The sequence below is a fragment of the Acartia tonsa genome, chromosome 4 (assembly GCF_053477335.1).
Source record: "Acartia tonsa isolate MP-2025a chromosome 4, ASM5347733v1, whole genome shotgun sequence".
Taxonomy (NCBI): Eukaryota; Metazoa; Arthropoda; class Copepoda; order Calanoida; family Acartiidae; genus Acartia; species Acartia tonsa.
In genome coordinates this window covers 5,919,702-5,939,045 of record NC_137263.1, presented here as the reverse complement: position 1 = coordinate 5,939,045, position 19,344 = coordinate 5,919,702, and the positions used below count along the sequence as shown (strand labels likewise).

The following is a 19,344-nucleotide window of genomic DNA, read 5'->3' as shown; positions in this document are numbered from 1 at the left end:
ACATTGCTGACGGACATTTAAAAAAATAAAATTAACATAATAAAAAAACTATTAAAATAATTATTACCTACCTAATAAACCATGCAGTATATTAATTAATATTTTTCTTCAAATTCGAATAGGTTTTAAATCTAATATTTGTGTGTGATAAAATATATTACAAAACTATTTTTATAATAGTTATATTTATTTTGCGGAAATAAGGTGGGAGGCGGAAGAGACACTGTAACACCGTTTTTTTTTTGCCAAATTACCTAGATAATTTTAGATCTTTTTTATAGTAATTTACCAAATGATTTCATGTGACACTTGAAATATTTCTAACATGTCACTACTCAAGTGCAAATATAAGAAAAAAATCTGCCTCAAATGATTGTTAAATGTATTATTTGGTCAGAAATAGCAATAGAGAAGTTCCGCCACCGTTTCTTCCCATTGTACCTCGTCATTAAAGAAACTGCCATGCCAAATTTAAGAACTTTAACTCTTTTTTGGTTCTTTTGAGTTTTAGAGTGTCTCATACGCTTACCCCTTTTCATTTCTTATCATAAAGCAAAAAACGATAAAAAAAAATTATCATAATAAAAATAATAATCAAGTTACTAAAAGTCATTCAATTAATACTTAACTAATACATAAGATTAAATATACATTATACTTTTAACTATTCGTACTTTAGACTAAATAATGCATCTAAATATTTTTGACTTGCTTTTATCATGTTATTGACTTAATATGAAATATTTAATTTTTGCAATGAATTGTATTTTGTTTACTCATCATCGGATGAGTATCTTTGTTCTTGATTCTTTCTGACGGCCATGTTCCACTTCAACCTGTTCCTCTGCGTCTTAGAAAGTTGTGCCTTGACCAGTTTGGCAAACTCTTCGGGCGTCTCCTCAAGGAGAGGACTTATGGTTGCCGATAGTGAACTGTCCGACAAGGGGGCTGGTGTGCGTGAACGCAAGTTGTAGCGGTCTGGTGGTGGTGTTGGCGTTTCACGTGCCATCTTTTTTGTCGAACCATATGGTCGGCCACGACGCTGCGATGAAGATGGTCGTTGCAATATCTGAATGGGAGAATCAAGCTGTCCACCGCTGGAGGACGCCAGTGGTGTTGTATGCTCAAAATGATGGCTGCTGCGCCGAATATTTTTTGATGGAGTGGTGAACTCTTGAATGGGCGGGTAAGGCATTGCCAGACGTGTGCTTAATAAAGTCTCCATGGCATTGTTGATTGATTCATTAGTTGGTGTCCTATTCCCGGAGGCTTCCCGGCTGTTTTCAGCTGTTTCGAACTCATCATCTGAAAACTCTCCTGGATCAAAAGACCTGTCTGTTCTTGTTGAATTAAAGCTGTCACAATCACTGTCATCGTCATATTCAGCATCCTCATCTCCCTGGAAGCCAGTGTCCTCGCTGAGCAGGGCAGAAACAGCTCTGCTGTCATACACAGACGCGCTCAAACTTCCGTCTAATACATCCCCAAATGAGTTTGACTGTTGGTAGCTGGTGCGATTGCGAACCTGCAAATAATAAAAAAAAATAACAGTTTTGGAAAAGTTAAAATGTACTTGAATTTAGAAAATATATTATATTGCTGATATCCTAACAGTTAATTAGATAAAAAAATATCCTCTTATTCTTAAATGAAAAATAAGTTAAATTCTAATATAAATTTCACTTACTTGAAATATCTGCATAGACTGCTGCAGCTCAAAATTCTGGTTCTTAATCTCTTGTAGCAAACTGTTGTTGATCAGGTTATAATCTTTGTATTTGATAATATAGGCAGTCAACACAGCAACAGATAAACCTGTATCAGCATGCCATTTTCTTATACTTATAATAAAGTAAAAGGATCTTTTTCTGTGTGTGTGTCTGTCTGTCTGCACCAAAGGATCTTGCTAACCACTGAACCGATATGGTTCTTCTTTACAATGTATCTTCTTATAGCTCACAGGAAGGTTTATAACTATTTTTAGTGAGGATACCACCAACCTCCCGAGAAATACAAAAAAAATATTTTAAAGTGCCGCCACTATATGACTTACAAGGGTGCCGAAAGTTTTTCTTTTAAACTAAAATTGAAAGTAGGGTGGCGAGATGCCTCTAGGGGCGTAACCGCTAGTAATATGTATGTAGATATCTCGCTAGTCAGGGATTTGAAGAACAGTTAGAAAAACATGAAAGATAGTGCATAGAAATTAAACTTAGTTGGATAATACTTCTCTTTATTGTTTCAAAAAGCTTCGCTTATATTGGACATAATTATCCTTGTTCAATTTTCAATAATAAATGAGATGCTTTCCTATTGCTAGTTTTCTGACCCACCAGATTCTCTCATACACTGTTTCACTAAGTTCTGTTGGAATCTATAACAAATATTCTATTTTATAGGATTTTAGAGCAAAAAATACAAATATATGCCATATGGGGTGGGTAAAAAGTATTGATACTTCATTTTTATTCATAAATTGTAATTCAAAGTATGTTATGCTTGTAACTTAGGTATTCTTACAATTAATTTTTTTTAAATCGTCACTTTTACCTAGGTACACAATTTAAGTAGACATTATAAACGCAATGCAAACAAGGATGACAACATCCATAAAAGCGAAGCACTGAACGGTAGGACAAACGGACATTAACACATATATATTGTCAGAACTAAATAATCAGAATATAAATATATAAGACTCGAAGAAAAATTCTAAGTAAATTTGTTGAAAAACTGCTTTATACATAATAATGTTTATGGACATACCTACATTTTTAGGACTTGATTATAGAGTTGCTTCGCTTATAACATTATACTTTGTTCTCTCAGGAATCAATATACCAAAAATCAGATCAATCGGATGATTTGATCACATAAAAATTTGTTGTTAAAAAAGTTACAAAAATCAACATGTTTAAAACGGACGTACGGACATTTTGTTAATGATTATAGAGTTGCTACGCTTTCAAAATCGTACCTAACTATTAAAGGAATCACCATGCAAAATTTGAAATCGATAGGACAATTCTAACATGCCTAAATTAACGAAAAAAGCTATCCGTTACGGACGGACGTACGGACGGACCGACCCTAATTATAGAAAAGCTTCGCTTTTAAAAACGGTAAAAGTTTACTTTTATTTCAATTAACTTCATGTCTAACCCATATTTTTCATATTCTACAAAAAAAAAACATTTAAAAGTCCACTACTCCAAGTACCTCGACTCGTAAAATGCACTTCGTGCACCTATCCCCTTGAACTAACCAACAAAAAGATTCTTATGAAACATTAACAATTATTTATCGCATCGTATTAAATTCATCAGCTTTCTGTGGATAGTAAAATGAAAAATTAGAAGATTAACTCCAGAATAGTTGGTCCCCAAGTACTGGGCCAACTAAACTGGTAGGTATTGATTTTATGATTTTTATTTTATCATTCGTCCATAATTATCTATAATGAAATAAGATACATGATTATTCAATTCAGGCTCAAAACCGGTTCTAATCCAGCGGAAACTAATCGGTGTTAAGACCACACTGGAAAATGAATAAACTTACCTTTTCGCTATCTGTAGGCAAACTGTAAGAACAAACCATCCTCTCTCCCAGTAAATTAAGGCTCAAAATTATGAATAGGGTCAGCCTTGCGTCTGCAGTTCTTTTAGTAGCTGTTACAATATAAATTACCAAGAGGCTCGCTCCATAAAAGACAATTGTGTACAACCAATTTACTTCAGATACAACCAAATTCTGCAAGCGAGATACGCGGTCAAAGACTTCAAATATTAAATTTCTCTGTTCATCCGTGCTCAGCTTGAATTCTTGGAGCATCTGCTTGACGTTATCCTTGCTGACCTCCAGCGCCTCGCTGAGCATGCTGCCGTTTTCAATGAGCTGGCGCTGATACTCGATGGTGACCTGCTGTCCGTGTAAAATCTTGTCCTGTAGTTTGTATGACTCCTCCATAGATTTACTCACAGCGTCAGAGTTTACTGCAAGCCTATGAATTGTCTGGTCAGTGGCTTCTTTCCAAACCTAAGTAACAAAAACTTTGTTGACTAAGTTGTGTTGTATTGAAAGAGTCTCTAATTCCTAATTAAGATAGAACTTTTAGCGTGATTTTATTATTAATATTTATGTAAGTCAACAAAACCATGATTAATCCAAATTTTTTTATTCCGAATCCGCCCACAGAAATCTAAAACATACTTATCAAGCAGCTATGCTTGAATAGAAGTTTACTATGTATAGATAGCTTGTCTCTGCAGTGCAAAATAATCTCATCCTTTATTTCTAATTAAGAAATGTAAATTTGTCAGCATGCCAGGGTTGTCAAATCGGGCGGGAGGTTTTGGGCCGCCCTTTATCGGTCCTTTTGGGCAGATTTGGGCACCCCCGTTTTGGGGAGTGAAAAAAGGGGAGGGGGTGAAAAAAGAGGGGGGGGGGCTATTTTTTTGGTGATATTAACTATTATATAAAGGGGGGGTTTTTTAATGCAACCATCTCGTAATCAGTGAGCAAATGGCACTTAGAATTCGAATTTCGATCTGAAATTTAGCATGAGTAATCCTTGATAGGTCTATTTTCCCTAAATCGAACAAAAAGTTGGAAAAGTAACGGCTGGCGGCTGGCAGCTCAGCTGTTTAGCCGTTTTTTTGCCTATTTTTAGGGCAAATTCTTCATTAATTACGTAGGAATCAACTTTTTAAAACATATTTCTGGTTTAATTCATGTTAAATGATACCAATAACCATTTTTTAAAATTTTTAGTATCAGCTGCTAAACGGCTAGAACCGGCTGAAAACGGCTGGGAGCCGCCAAGAGTATAAAGGGTAGATAGGGCTTGTGACATGTCTAGGGGTAGGTTTCTATGGGTGCTGAGCTCAAAAATACTACTAAAAATAGTGACGGCCAATCCATATGGCAGCTGGGTAACAGCTGCAGCTCAGCTGCGAGCGGCCAAGAGTAGAATGAGTAGATAGGGCTTGTGACGTGTCCAGGGGTAGGTTTTTATAGGTGCTGAGCTCAAAAATGCTAACAAAAACAGTGGAGGCCCATCCACATGGCAGCTGGGTAATGGACGCAGCTCAGCTGGGTAACGGCCGCAACTCAGACAAGATAGGCCAAGAGTAGAATGAGTACATGAGGCATGTGACGTGTCTAGGATTAGGTTTTTATGGGTGCTGAACTCAAAAATGCTTCTAAAAATAGTTTCGGCCAATCCCTATGGCAGTTAAGTAATAGCTGCTGCTCAGCTGGGAGCGGTTAAGAGTAGAATGATTAGATAGGGCTTGTGACGTATCTAGAGGTAGGTCTTTATGGGTGCTGAGCTCATAAATGGTACCAAAAATAGTGGCAGCCTATCCATATGGCAGCTGGGTAACGGCTGAAGCTCAGCTGGTAGAGGCCAAGAGTAGAATAAGTACATAGGGCATGTGATATGTCTAGGGGTAGGTTTTCATGGGTGCTGAGCTCAAAAATGATACCAAAAGTAGTGGCGACCCATCCATATGGCAGCTGAGTAACAGCTGCAGCTCAGCTGCGAGTGGCCAAGAGTAGAATGAGTAGATAAGGTTTGTGATGTGTCTAGGGGTAGGTTCTCATGGGTGTTGAGCTCAAAAATGGTACCAAAAATAGTGGTGACCCATCCACATTGCAGCTGGGTAACAGCTGCAGCTCAACTGTGTGCCACCAAGAGTATAATGAGTAGATAGAGCTTGTGACGTGTCTCGGGGTAGGTTTTTATGGGTGTTGAGCTCAAATATGCTACTAAAAATAGTGGCGACCAATCCATATATGGCAGCTGAATAACAGCTACAGCTCAGCTAGGAGCGGTCAAGAGTAGAATGAGTAGATAGGGCTTGTGATGTGTCTTAGGGTAGGTTTTTATGAGTGCTGAGCTCAAAATGCTACCAAAAATAGTGGTGACCCATCCATGTGGCTGCTGGGTAACGGCGGCAGCTCAGCTGGGAGCGGCCGAAAGTAGAATGAGTACATAGGGCTTGTGACATGTCCAGGGGTAGGTATTTATGAGTGCTGAGCTTAAAAATACTAACAATAATAGTGGCGGCTCATCCATATGGCAGCTAGGTAACAGCTACAGCCCACAAGCCCTATCTACTCATTCTACTCTTATCCTCCCCCAGCTGAGCTGCAGCCGTTACCCAGCTGCCATATGGATGGGTCGCCACTATTTTTGGGAGCATTTTTGAGCTCAGTACCCATATAAACTTACCCCAAGACACGTCACAAGCCCTATGTACTCATTTTACTCTTGGCTGCTCCCATCTGAGCAGCAGCTGTTGCTCAGATGCCATATAGATTGGCCGCCACTATTTTTGGTACCATTTTTAAGCTCAGCACCCATTAAAACCTACCCCTAGACACGTCATAAGTCCTATCTACTCATTCTACTCTTGGCCTCTCACAGCTGAGCTGCGGCCGTTACTCAGCTGCCATATGGATGGACTGCCACTATTTTTGGTAGCATTTTTGAGCTCAGCACCCATAAAAACCTACCCCTAGACACGTCATAAGCCCCATCGGCGAAAATTTTTTTTCAATTTTTTCAATTTTGTACCCCCCCCCCCCCCCCTCCCCCGAATACCGACGAACAACTATTTTAGGTTAGGTTTTAGGCTAGGGAGCCGAGCGCTGCGGCTAGGCAGGCAAGGGGGCCGAGCGCTGCGGGGGGGGGGGGGGGGGGGTACTAAAATTTTCAATATTGAAAAAAAAATTTCTAAGAGGATAATTCCGCCCCATCTACTCATCCTACTCTTGACCACTCGCAGCTGAGCAGCAGATGTTACCCAGCAGCCATATGTATTGGCCGCCACTATTTTTGGTACCATTTTTGAGCTCAGCACCCATAAAAACCTACCCCTAGACACATCACAAGCCCTATCTACTCATTCTACTCTTGGCCGCTCGCAGCTGAGCAGCAGCTATTACTCAACTGCCACATGGACTGGCCATCACTATTTTTGGTAGTATTTTTGAGCTCAGCACCCGTAAAAACCTAACCCTGGACATGTCACATGCCCTATGTACTCATTCTACTCTTGGCTGCTCCCAGCTGAGTTGCCGCCATTACCCAGCTGCCACATGGATGGGCCGCCACTATTTTTGGTAGCATTTTTGAGCTCAGCACCCATAAAAACCTACCCCTAGACACGTCACAATACTCTATCTATCATTCTACTCTTGGCCGCTCGCAGCTGAGCTGCAGCTGTTACCCAGCTGCCATATGGATTGGCCGTCACTATTTTTAGTAGTATTTTTGAGCTCAGCACCCATGAAAACCTACCCCTAGACATGTCACAAGCCCTATCTACTCTTCATACTCTTGGCCGCTCCCAGCCGTTTTCAGCCGGTTCTAGCCGTTTAGCAGCTGGTACTAAAAATTTTAAAAATGGTTATTGTTATCATTTAATATGATTTAAACCAAAACTATGTTTTAAAAAGTTGATTCCTACGTAAATAATGATGAATTTGCCCTAAAAATAGGCCAAAAACGGCTAAACGGCTGAGCTGCAGCCGCCAGCCGTTACTTTTCCAACTTTTTGTTCGATTTAGGGAAAATAGACCTACCAAGGATTACCCATGCAAAATTTCAGCTCGAAATTCGAATTCTAAGTGCCATTTGCTCACTGATTACGAGATGGTTGCATTAAAAAACCCCCCCTTAGTAAGCTTTTTTGAATCTTGGGAAGGATTTCGCTAACCGCTGAACCGATATGATTCTACTTTCTTTTATAGGTCCTGAGATGGTTTTAGGCTATTTAATAACCTTTTTATGTTTTTTACGACATTTGCCCAAAAGGGTGCCTGAAACCTCTATTGGGCTCCCAAAACCCTTTTGGGCAATTGGGCGGCCCGTTATCGAAAAAAATGCCCAATAGTACAACCCTGCAGCATGCACTATTAAAATTCAGAAGTTAATTAAAACATTGGCATGAAAACAAACCTCACCTGTGATTGGAGAAAGTAGCACATATTTTGAGTATGTGTGAAGAAATTAGCAAATGTTGTATAGGCATTGGAATCAATGTTTCTGATACAATCAGAAATAGGCTGATCAGCATCACATGCATATGTCCGCATACCAGCCTTCTCCAGGAAACAGTTGGCAAATGATAGAGCCAGCCTGCTCTGCATGTCATCATCCAGCTGCTTACACCCTGAATAAGGCAATACTTAATTAAGGCTAGATTAGTGGGAAGGATTTAATTTTAAAAAAATAATAAATAATACCTTACTTCTATTCTTAAATAAAGGGAAGAATTTTTTGGTTTTTAATATTGCTATCAAGTTGAGATTTCGTTATTTTAAAATTGGTGATCTGACATCAACTAAATCAGCGATAAGAACCTCCCTCAAATCAAAGAACCTCCATATAAGAATCACTGGTGCACTGCAAAATTAGGGTATAACGAACGGACAGACTAACTTTATGGGGACCATCGTTATAGATGTCCCAAGGGCCATATAAATGACGAGAAAGCAATGATTTTTTAAAAATTGATGGATGAAGTGAAAACTAGATGCCTTTTTTTCAAAAGGCTACAATAAATGTTGCCTGCCACAACTAAGTGTCGTACCTGAGTCAAGCTGTTTTAATGCAGCTGTCCAGCATTGTCCATACCTCGGCATTTGCGCATCTAGCTTGATAACATCATATTGGATTTTTCCCATGCTCACCAAAGCTGCATGGTTCTCTAAATAGTAATTCGTTTGAAACAAAGCTAAAACAGGATTAGTTTTCATGAGAACTGATGCCTTTTTTTAAAGTGAACAAGATTACCGTCTATTTGAGTAAATACAAAGCCTATACAAATACAAACATCCTAAAACATAGCTAAAGTTAGAGACTTGTAAGTATTTCTTATATATTTTTGTTAACTTACCCAAACGAACGTACGGACATGACGTAAGGATCGACTCTAGTAATTGAGTACCTGTTTGGGAGGTACAAAGGTTAATACAAATGACGAGAAAACTTTAGAAAAACTTTAATTGGTGGAAACAAATAAATTTAAATATAAATGCATTTATTAAGGCATAATAATGGTAAAAACATCATAAGTAGGTATAGTTTCATTAATAGTAAATCAATAATAATTAAAATAAACATAGATTTAAGAATTGAAAACAAAAATGGTTAAATGTTGGATCATACCGGATTCAGATGAAAACTGTACTCCTTCTCCATACCATACCAGTTGGCACAAAACAGTCAGGCACAAAATAAATAGGCTTGTCACAAACTTTAAAACACCCTCCATAATTGCAAAATTAATCAGGCACAAAAAGTTTGAATTTTTTTAGTTTGTCTATTAAATCGACTCTGCTAACTAAAGAGATCAATCACTTTGCATTGTATTTTTAGTTTATCATATTCTGAAAGTAATACAAAACAATGCTATAAAAATTCACTGAAATTTGGGGTTTAGCCTTGCACAGGTATATATTCTAAATACATATGAGGCTTGTACATTTAAATATGTTTTTATCACAAATCTGACGGTGTGGGTTATATTCAAATGTTTAATTAAAAAATAATAAAGTTGCCAGTTTAGGAGAAAAAAATAATTGCACATTTTACATAAAAAAAATGATAATTTTTACTTTGATTTATATTTGATTAGCTTGATCTTTTTTAGAATATAAAATAATTGGGTTAAAATATCTTTTTTGTTCAAATGTATTACTGTTGTTTATTAAATGGTAGGTAGGAATGGATTTTACAAATAAATTTATTTAGCACATATTCCAAAGTTAATATTTGATTACTAATGTAAAATATAATATTTAATAATCTTCTTTCCTGGTTACTAAAAGCTTTATTTATTGAAAACTACAGAGACCAACTTTAACAGCTCTATGAAATACTAGATTAATGCATCAAAAAAATGAGCATATCTTTTCATCTTGGCATTATTCTACTAGTTCAAAATCAAAGAATTTATAAGCAATGCCATAATTTTAATTATTTATTGATTTGGTAGAAGACTCTCTCTTTAATCTTATTGTACGGGGCAGTTGTTGAGTAATAGTGGTTCATTACCGACCTCATCGTCGCTGTCCAGATCATTGGGGTTGATAAAGTTATGGAGGGGGTGGAGCAGCTCTCCAAGCTCAGAGGAGGAGTCGGAATCCTCAGAATCAGACTCCAGGTCTTGATCCTCCGCCTGGTTACCCATGAAATCCCATGGTATCGCAGGCCCAACCAGAAATTCAGCCATCTAAATAGAAAACATTAATGACTTGCTAGTTACCTATTGTTTAGCAACTTTGCTGATAGGGATGATATACACTATAATACAGCCATGGGAGGAAAGTTAAGTAGGTTTTTCCTATTATTGGCTCCATATCCTAATATCAGTTGATTAAGTTAGGGAATACCCAACCCATAGATATAGAAGTGTCAATAGGGTTTCATTCAAATAAATGAAAATCGGATCAACGAAAACCAGTTCTTTATATTAGACTATTGAATCTAAATGGAAGATGCTTATTATAATTTTTGAATATAGGGGCTTCAACAAATCTAAGGGTAGGAAAAAAGTTAAAACTATACAGAAAAATATATTTCTTTAAAACGCCTTTTACTATCCAACATAATCGTCCTTGTTTATATATGAAAAAATCTGATAATAAAAACTTTTCATTAAAAACTAAACCAACCTCACTCAGGAATGTAGAAGTTGGTTGTTGAATATTGAGCCAAGCGCAGCTGTAAGGACTAGAGTCCTTGAACGTTTTGGCGCAGAATGAGGGCTTGTCAACGGTTGACCGGCCTCGGCTCGAATTAACATTGTAATTTTCATCGAATGAGACAATTGGGTTGACCATGCTGACGGCTTGCATACAAGCAATCACATTGGCCTCTCTGGACCACAGCTGGAAAGATCCCAGATGTTTCAAATTTTTAAATGTAGTTGCCAGGTACACTGCAAAGGATTCGGTCAACCTAAATAAATAAGAAGTTTATCTATAATTAAAAATTATATTATCATTGATAAAAACTTATTAAACGAAGGTATGGGCATAAAAAGGAGCTCTTTATCTTCTTAAATAAAAGTGTATTTATTAAGACAGTAACCTTTATACAACTCATATCCCCTCCCTGCTCCGAATCCTATCAATAGCACCCATGAAAATAAAGACGTCTTACTTTAAAAAGTTTAAGTTAAGAATTTTGTAAGTATTAATATAAATATAATACCTGACTGAACCACGTCTGTTCTGTGCAAAGAAATGCAACTCTTCAGTATACTGTAGAGAGTTAACACTGAGTAGTTCCTCAATGTACTCTTTACCAAGAACATCCTTGCGAGATTCAGGTCCCACGTTGCAATACGATTCATCCGGCCACTCCACTCCCAGAGTTAAACATTTGAGTTGGTTAGCTCCAGCCACAGCATATCTGACATATTCAGAGAACAGTGGACCAACCAAATGCAACTCCAACAGATTGTGAAAGCCCTGCTGCAAGCTGCGCAAATCCATGTCCTTCTCCACCTTGATGCGTCTGTATGGGCTGATAGATTTACTCGCCATAAGAAGCGATAGTTTGGTTAGGTTAGGGCACAATTCTTTGGTCAGTTTTATAAAACTGTACTTGAAAACACGCACATCCTGAAAAAAATAAGAGATGTATTGTATTGTAGCCGTATTCCTATTTTTTTCAATGCTAAATCGACGCTTTAACATATCAAACCCCACAACTAATAGTAAGTCAACAATTAAATATGAGGTAAGCTATTTTTTTAAATCGCCATGAACAACCGCAAAAATGGCAACATCCACTCCACGCGGCTTTTCAAAAGCAAGACTGCAGGGCCCTAATAATTTTTTTAAAAATAAGAAAAAAATGCAATACTTACATCGAAATGTAATGTTGAAAGTTTGTAACCGTAACTTGGTATTGCTTTGGAAAACCAACTCGTTCCCAGGTCAATGCTAGACCCAATCAAATGCTGCAACTGCTTTAGGTTGTCAACGCCCTTCATCCACTCTTCTGTGTGCAAAGAAGTATCGGGATGAGCAATTATCAACTTCTTAAGCTTGGGACACCGTGATCCAACACACTCCAGTAGGGTAGAGGTGGGCTTAGTTTCTGTCAGTGTCTCCAGATTCAGGTCACGTGTAGCTGACTTGCGAGCCCACCTCTGGTAACGGGCAAAGCCGGCCACGGCCCGACAACCCACCTCAGTGTTAAAACCTTTCAAGCTCGGAATAAAATCGAGGATGGCGATAAAGCCACAGTCAATTGGCACATGCGTACTATTGTAATACCGGTGATAATGTTCTCCTTTCATCGGCCATTTCAAATCTAAATCCATTGCTGTTAGGAAAACAAGCTTGTCTGTGCCCCGGTTTTTATGCTTGATCCAGCGAGGGTTCTTGTCCTTGACTAGGTTCTCTGGTTTGAGTATATTTTGTTTGCATTTTCTGGTAAGATGTTTGCGAGATAGCGAGCTGTCATTCTCCACTCCGACCAGATGGAGCAGACCCTGGTCGGTCACGTTGCTGTTGCTTATGTTCAGGTACGTCAGGTTTCGTGCAACTAGGCCAACACACTCCAGGATGCTGTCCGTGCAGGTGTTTTCCAACGTCAGCTTGGACAGCCAAGAGCTCTCCATCAGGGAAGATCTCAAAATGGTCGGACCTATTTTATTCTCAATGCTTGTCTTGATGCCGAACAGGTGCAGCCTTTTGGTCCTTGGAAATTCATTCGAGTTGAGAACAAAAATTCTAGAGAACTTGTTGAATAGAAGTACCTTTAATGTGAAAATTCCGGGCTGTTGGCGACGGTCCAGAGATTCATTTTGTTTTGATTCCATTCTTAAAATAATTCTAAGCAGATATTCAACAGCGTCTGGTGTTAGGACTTGCAACAGCTTTCTACGGATTTCACTGATATTCTCAACAAATAAACATTTTCTATATCTTATATATTCTTCCGGGTCTATGTCTGCAGGAATTCCTTCTGTTTGTTGAAATTCTAGAGAAATAAAAATATTAAATAATCTTTACTAGGTATGATTCTTTGCTCTCAGGTTATTGTAAAAATACCCCTTAAAGTTTAAGAAAAAAGAAAATAATCTTTAAAATTCAACTTTAAAGGATCTTGGACAAAATACCTAGCCCCGGGACAAAATAGCCTTAATACGAATTTAATTTTCTTAACTAAATGTCCTGAGGCTATTTTGACCGAGGCTATTTTGCAGTGTTTCGGAGCCGGGAGCCGCCATATTTTGCTGGAGCCGAAGCCGTAATTTTTGTTAAAAACGGCTCCGGCTCAGGACTAGATAAATAAAGAGGTTTTTTATAAATCATAATTTGGTAACTCTGTTTTGTCATGTGCAAATGCCCTTTTTAAGTTTTTCAAGTCTATTTTTATCAAATATTGAACTTTTAAAACCTTCAAAAGTCAAAAATATTTTTTATGGGGGGAAAAAAGATGTCGAGTTTTTCTTGATTTTAGGTCGGAGCCGGAGCTGGAGCCTGAGTCGGAGCAGTATTTCCAGATACGGCTCAGCGGAGCTAGAGCCGGAGCCGCATCAAAATTAAACGGCTCCGAAACACTGCTATTTTGTCCAAGATCAACTTTATATATAATGGCGTAGGTAGTAAGGAACAAAATAAATTCTGATAAAATATAAAAAAAGCTACAGTTTTGTAGAACCTGAATATTTTACAGAAACTGCAAGGCTATTTGCACTAATGATCGTCATTGCATATTTTGACACTTGTGTATTTTGTAGCGACACATAAAATAACTAGGTATACTTATAAAATTCTTAGACATTTAAATAAATTAGGTAGGTAGGTAGTTGGATTTAAATGATAACTAAAGATATTAAATATAAAATTAATGTTTACTTGTAATAAAAAATACCTTTATGTCTATTTCTAATTGCATCTATATATCTCTCCGGAGCTGAAGCACTCAACAGATACTCGAAATCTTCCACAGTCTTCTGAGCTGCCTTGTTAGCAGACTGCTGATGGTGGGTAGGTGCCACAGCGACAGAGCTGGTGGCCGCTGGAACAGTACTGTTCTTTTTGCCGCTACTCACGGACGCCGCCTGCTCTTGCGATTTCCTCTTCAGTCCACGTGTGACACGCCTATTTTGCACCAAAGCTTCTTCTTCAGCCTTGCGCTTTCGCTGTTGTGCATCACGCTCCTTTGCTACCCGTTGCTCCTCTAGCTTTGCTGAATAATTGGAGATAACCTCGGAACAATCCACGTTGTTCAGACTTAGGTTCTCTTCCAATTCTGCAGATTTTATGGATAACTTTGAGATGTAATCTAAATATGTCTTCTCCAGAGTGTGGGCCTTCTCATAGAGCAGTCTGAGAAGAGCAAGTCCCGCATGGTCAGCTAGGGACAGGGGAGTCCTAGCTCCACCGAGCATTACTATGTCTCTGAAACATTAAGTCAGTAGGTATAATATCAAATGAAAGTAATTTATAAAAAAAATCACTGGGTTATAAATGAGGGATACAAGATATTTAGGAGTAAACTAATTTGCCTCTATGTATTGGAGTATGAGAAACTAGAGACATAAAAGATTTTTTAATTGAAATGCCCCTCATCAAAATATAATTTTAAAAATTAAATATGTAGGTAGGTACATGCTTGCCAAAAAAAGAAATAAAACATTATTAACAAGTTTCAGGTACAAAGAAAACAGATCACAGAGCAATTTTATAGAGATCAATATCTCTATCGTTTCCAACAGCCAGGTACGGTATGCGAAGATGCCAGGAAAGTCCACCTCCGATAATCTTCTTCGGGTTGGACAAAATAGTGAGCCCAGTCTTGTGTTGAGTAACTTTAAGAGTTGCGCCAGACCCTCCAGGCTTTCCAACTGAAGCAATATAAGCGTCGGTTGATCGTGAGAAGCGGGCGTGCTTGCACCCTTCTGCATGTTCGGATAGCCGTCCTGTTGGTAAGCTGGGTCGGGATAGATCAAACTGGACAATTTCTGCAAACACTGCAGCGGTTACTAGAAGGCTGTTGGCGTGGCACCAGTCTGCACTCAACAGCGGTGAGGCACAACAATCTAAGGAGAGGATGGGAGTGTAGTTGACAGAGTTGAACAATGATATAGTTCCGGATTTCTGGGCAACCAACAACTTGCCAGACTCATACGGGTGCCAGTGTATAGACATACCTACAAGAAAATATTATTATATTGCTTGTAATTTGTTACTTGATCTTATTTTAATTATCTACTAATTTGGTTGAAAATGAGAAAAAATTAATTATCGTATATCATTGTCAAAGACATAAGCATAACAATAATTTATCAAATATGTCGCCTTGAATTAATAATTTAATAACCAGTTAATAAAACAACCTGGAGAATTAAGGGAAAAGGTGTGGATAAGAGCCTTGGAAGCATCAACTTTTGAATCCCAAACTCTGGCAGTGTGGTCATCAGATGCAGTCACTATCATGTCACCAACCTCAGGTTCATAGGCTATGCTGTTGATGTAATCGTTATGACCCTTCAACTCTTTGCAGCTCACCTATGATAACAAAAATGAAATTAGTTATCTATCTTTTTAAAAATAAAATAAAATTGCATAATATATGTAGATTTCTGCTATTTTTAAAAAAATATTAATAAAATTTTTCATTTACCTATAAGTCTTCAGACTTTAAATAATGAAGTTTTACCTGTGAATTATTTGTTGTAAAGAGTCTTAATTTGTGATCTGAGCCACTAAATTAACTCAAAATCACATATTTGCATAAAATATTAGTGTTTGAAAAAAATGTTTCGGCGTCAATGAGGAATGCTTCATATCAACATGAAAACTTAATGTAGTAATTCTAATTCCTTATGCAACTGTAAATGATAATACTAAATCACTGCTTGAGTCCAATTGATACCCTTTTAAAGCAAATACCAAAGAAAATTTCAAAGTATCCACCCTTAAATATTAACAAGGTAACTATGTAATTTAAATTCCTGGTGGCAAATTGTAAACATCTTGGAGCAACAAGTTGTGAAGTCATTGGTCCCCAGGTCAAGCTTTGAACACGTGTGTCGTGTCGAAATTCTCTTAAAGCTTCAAACTCAGGTTTCTAAAATAATTCAATTTAATATTTCATATTTTAAGGATATAAAGTAGTAAGATGTGTGTTTCTATGTCCCCAAAGATCTTGTAAACGTCTTAAGATTAATGGTCTAAGGATGGTATTAGGCTTTTTTCAGAGTCGAGGGTTATAAAGAAGTAAGTTATATGTTTGCTAAGATCTTGTGAAAGGACAAAAATCTTTTTATGGTATAGGGAAGAAAGTAGTAAGATGCATGTTTGTGTGTTCGCTAAGATCTTGTAAAAGGAAAAAAGTTTATAATTGTTCTGAAAGATTGTAGACTATTTCGGAGAGGGGGGGTTGGGGGAGTTTATCGGCTCTTTCATGGAGGAGGGGGTTTATCTGTAATTGGATGGCCATCCCTGGATTTTTATATCTAAATATATTTCATGGAAATATCCCTTCAATAAAAATATTTACCTTGATGGAATCATCTTCCTCTGGTATCCTAACCTCCAGTATTAGAATGGATTCCTGGAATCCAACCGCCAGCAGGTTCCCAGAACATTCATAGGGAGAAAACTCTGTTACATAGATCCGGTTTTTGAAATGAAATTGCGCCACGGGCTCAGAAATTGGACTGCGGTCCAACATTACCATTCTAACTTTCTGGAATTACAACAATCTATACCTATCTCTCATAACAGATTTTTTAACTTATCAATGTAAAGTCTTAAATAAGAAGATAAAATAGAATCAGAGATGGCAAAAATTAAACAACACAATTCAAGTATAATCCAGTGATGTATGTTCTGCATGGGATCCCCTGCTAAAGTGTGTGGGGGGGGGGGGGATAAAAAATGAAGAAATAAACAGTCCTGAATGCATTTTCCCCCTCCTTAGGGGAAAAACAAGTAAAATATGTGCAATTTGGGAGGGGGAGAATGAATAAAATAAAGAGTACCTATTCAAAACATTAATGAAATATTTTGCAGCAGGATAAAAATAATAAAGTGCAGAATATTCACCCCTGGTATAATCCTAGAAAAAAAAACATCTATGAGAGAGATAAATATTTAACAATGAGTACATAAGGTTACTATAATCACAGATGCGTAGCAGAATAATTTGTAACTAGGTAGAAAATCAATACAGATCAATTGGGCTGTATAATAATAAACTTTAGGTAGTTTTATCAATATAAATATAATTTGATCAAGTATTATGTGAATTGAATTTTCAAATAAAAATGGAATGGTCAAAATTAAATTTAAATCATAATCTAAATCCACTGGGACATTTTAATAATGCATGATTTAAAATGTTTTCTTTCACCTAATACTTTTTATGAAAGGTAAAAATTTTACTTTCTTGAAAAAAGAAAATAAATTACAGATGGAAACTAGAATTATTTAAATTTGTGAAGATAGGAAGGATATGACAAAAACTAATCTATTGAAACATATAAAATTAAATTCATAATTTAACTAGAAAGTAGGAGCTGTAAGAATAAAAAATCTCTCCTCTTCTTTCTTGATCCATCTGAGCAGTTTGTTGACAGCGGTCAGCACAGTTATCTTTGCCATGGTGGGGGGAAGCACAGCGAATAATTCAAATGACTGTGTTATCCAGCCCAATATTGTCTCGTTTGACGTAGAGAAATAGCACAGTTTGACGGGACGGGAGGCAACCAAAAACCGGTTTTGGATAGTTAAAAATCGGCTGTGCAGTCGATTAATTTGTTGTGGATTGCTGCGGTAGCAAAGTGCAGGCACTGGTGATGTAAATTGAGCCGAAGTACGAGACTTGTAGAGAAAATATCGTATTTCTGGAAGATCAAGGCTTTCACAGTCGTACTCCGAGGTATCTAAGGACGTTTTTATTGCAGTAATAATATTGTGACGCTCTAGCCGTTCCAATATTTTCACCCTCGCCTCGGAGAGCTCGAAAAACGCGTTTCTATCAACAGATAAGAGAACAAGACAAATATCTTCGCTAATGTATGAAACATGAGCATGCAAAAATCCACTAGATTCAAACTTTGGTAAACAAATAGGAGTCCAGCTTTCACTGTCCTTGAAGCTTTCTGTCGCATTTACAAGGTTGAAGATAAGGTGAAGATCCGCCGGGTGGATAAAGTGATTTTTCATCCTGACTAGTGTGATCAGCTGATTTCTAGCCATAACCACGCTAAAAACAACTTTCTTTCCCTTCTTGCCACCACAATATCTTATTATAGATTCTGACACAACATCTCTGACATTGGGAGCTAGAGGAAGACAGCGTACAGCCGAAAGAAAAAATGCTGGATCTGTATCCATACTTGTGGATAAATGGTTGATCAGTCGTTCAGAACCAGCCAACATTTTTCTCAGATCATAATTCCGCTTCTGTTCAAATATTTTGTTTAGTTGATTTAAAGTAACTATTGACAATATTTGATTGTAAATATAGGTTAATTGCACTGTCAACTGTTGAGTTGTAAGTCTATGCGGCCGACATGTGCCCACTAGTATTAAAGGCGATCGGACTAGAAAAACTATTGCCGTGTCGGCCATACGTATGGAACGTATAGAATCGTCATTGTCTGCCACATATGATACAAGCGCCTGCATGACCCCACACAGTGCCACAGTCTGATCATTATCTTCATCTCCACAGAGGGTGTATATTGGCTTGCCTGCCTCGCTCAGCACAAATATATGCTTAGGATGCTCGATCCAGCTTGGACCTGAGTCCAGATTTTGGGTAGATATTGTGGTTGTGCTGGAAGCCCTGGAAACACTGGGATCACTTGCTGAAGAGGCAGCGGGGCTAACCTTGTCTCTGGCATCGTGGAAATCTTCCTCGTCTGAGCTCGCGTTCTGTAATGCAGCCTAAAACATGAAAATAACAAACATATGTATATGATTAATAAAGTATAAGAATACAACAAGATAAGTTTTCAAGTTGTTAAACTTAAGAAAGTAAAGCAAATAATAAGAAACTAAAAACAAAATATATACTAAAGAAAAGTAACATAAATAAGTATAAATGGTCACCTCATCTAATTGTGGATGAGATAATTTGTTCTCGGAACCTGAGGTGCTAATTTCTTTGTCTTCAAAACTTAGTGAAGAGAATGGTCCCTGGGTGACCTCATCACCGTCAAAATCTGTTCCATCCTGACTATCAACTGTAGTACGTCCCTTCTCCTCGTATGGAACCATATTTTCTTCTTTAACATTAACATTAGTGTTCTCATCAAAGATTGGTTCTTTTAATACTTCTGACATAATACA

The 19,344-nt window shown here is 37.5% G+C and overlaps 4 protein-coding genes across 4 annotated transcripts; all 4 read right to left on the bottom strand.

Moving 5' to 3' along the window:
• Positions 1–21: 21 nt before the first annotated feature.
• Positions 22–9,404, bottom strand: LOC145315810 (uncharacterized). The gene is made up of 8 exons (XM_080155903.1): positions 9,182–9,404; positions 8,604–8,720; positions 7,975–8,183; positions 3,562–4,038; positions 2,313–2,374; positions 1,688–1,817; positions 530–1,525; positions 22–223 (listed from the first exon to the last, which is right to left on the bottom strand). The coding sequence occupies exons 1-7, from the start codon at positions 9,285–9,287 to the stop codon at positions 773–775; spliced, it is 1,854 nt and encodes a 617-aa protein (XP_080012029.1). The 5' UTR covers positions 9,288–9,404; the 3' UTR covers positions 22–223; positions 530–772.
• Positions 9,401–14,445, bottom strand: LOC145315808 (uncharacterized). The gene is made up of 5 exons (XM_080155898.1): positions 13,910–14,445; positions 11,892–13,012; positions 11,231–11,643; positions 10,690–10,975; positions 9,401–10,247 (listed from the first exon to the last, which is right to left on the bottom strand). Exons 1-5 carry the CDS (start codon positions 14,427–14,429, stop codon positions 10,029–10,031), a joined length of 2,559 nt encoding a protein of 852 aa, XP_080012024.1. The 5' UTR covers positions 14,430–14,445; the 3' UTR covers positions 9,401–10,028.
• Nup37 (nuclear pore complex protein Nup37) lies at positions 14,439–16,733 on the bottom strand. Its single transcript, XM_080155907.1, has 5 exons — positions 16,544–16,733; positions 15,998–16,111; positions 15,701–15,748; positions 15,378–15,549; positions 14,439–15,191 (listed from the first exon to the last, which is right to left on the bottom strand). The coding sequence occupies exons 1-5, from the start codon at positions 16,721–16,723 to the stop codon at positions 14,710–14,712; spliced, it is 996 nt and encodes a 331-aa protein (XP_080012033.1). The 5' UTR covers positions 16,724–16,733; the 3' UTR covers positions 14,439–14,709.
• Positions 16,730–19,343, bottom strand: Mon1 (vacuolar fusion protein MON1 homolog). Its single transcript, XM_080155905.1, has 3 exons — positions 19,105–19,343; positions 17,092–18,939; positions 16,730–16,795 (listed from the first exon to the last, which is right to left on the bottom strand). The coding sequence occupies exons 1-2, from the start codon at positions 19,336–19,338 to the stop codon at positions 17,551–17,553; spliced, it is 1,623 nt and encodes a 540-aa protein (XP_080012031.1). The 5' UTR covers positions 19,339–19,343; the 3' UTR covers positions 16,730–16,795; positions 17,092–17,550.
• Position 19,344: the final 1 nt, after the last annotated feature.

Bases quoted from the DNA above. Each gene is read 5' to 3' on its own strand.
- Mon1 (XM_080155905.1), bottom strand. From the start codon at position 19,338: ATGTCAGAAGTATTAAAAGAACCAATCTTTGATGAGAACACTAATGTT. The intron at 18,940-19,104 runs GTGACCATTTAT...TTCATGTTTTAG, and splicing joins CTCATCCACAATTAGATGAG to GCTGCATTACAGAACGCGAG.
- LOC145315810 (XM_080155903.1), bottom strand. From the start codon at position 9,287: ATGGAGGGTGTTTTAAAGTTTGTGACAAGCCTATTTATTTTGTGCCTG. The intron at 8,184-8,603 runs GTACGACACTTA...TGCCTTATTCAG, and splicing joins ATTAAAACAGCTTGACTCAG to GGTGTAAGCAGCTGGATGAT. The intron at 1,818-2,312 runs AGGAAAGCATCT...GCATGCTGATAC, and splicing joins TGGGTCAGAAAACTAGCAAT to AGGTTTATCTGTTGCTGTGT.
- Nup37 (XM_080155907.1), bottom strand. From the start codon at position 16,723: ATGGTAATGTTGGACCGCAGTCCAATTTCTGAGCCCGTGGCGCAATTT. The intron at 15,550-15,700 runs GTAAAACTTCAT...TTGTTATCATAG, and splicing joins TTACAACAAATAATTCACAG to GTGAGCTGCAAAGAGTTGAA. The intron at 15,192-15,377 runs GTTGTTTTATTA...ATTTTCTTGTAG, and splicing joins CTTTTCCCTTAATTCTCCAG to GTATGTCTATACACTGGCAC.
- LOC145315808 (XM_080155898.1), bottom strand. From the start codon at position 14,429: ATGCTCGGTGGAGCTAGGACTCCCCTGTCCCTAGCTGACCATGCGGGA. The intron at 13,013-13,909 runs GTATTTTTTATT...TTATTTCTCTAG, and splicing joins AATTAGAAATAGACATAAAG to AATTTCAACAAACAGAAGGA. The intron at 10,976-11,230 runs GTATTATATTTA...TTATTTATTTAG, and splicing joins AACAGACGTGGTTCAGTCAG to GTTGACCGAATCCTTTGCAG.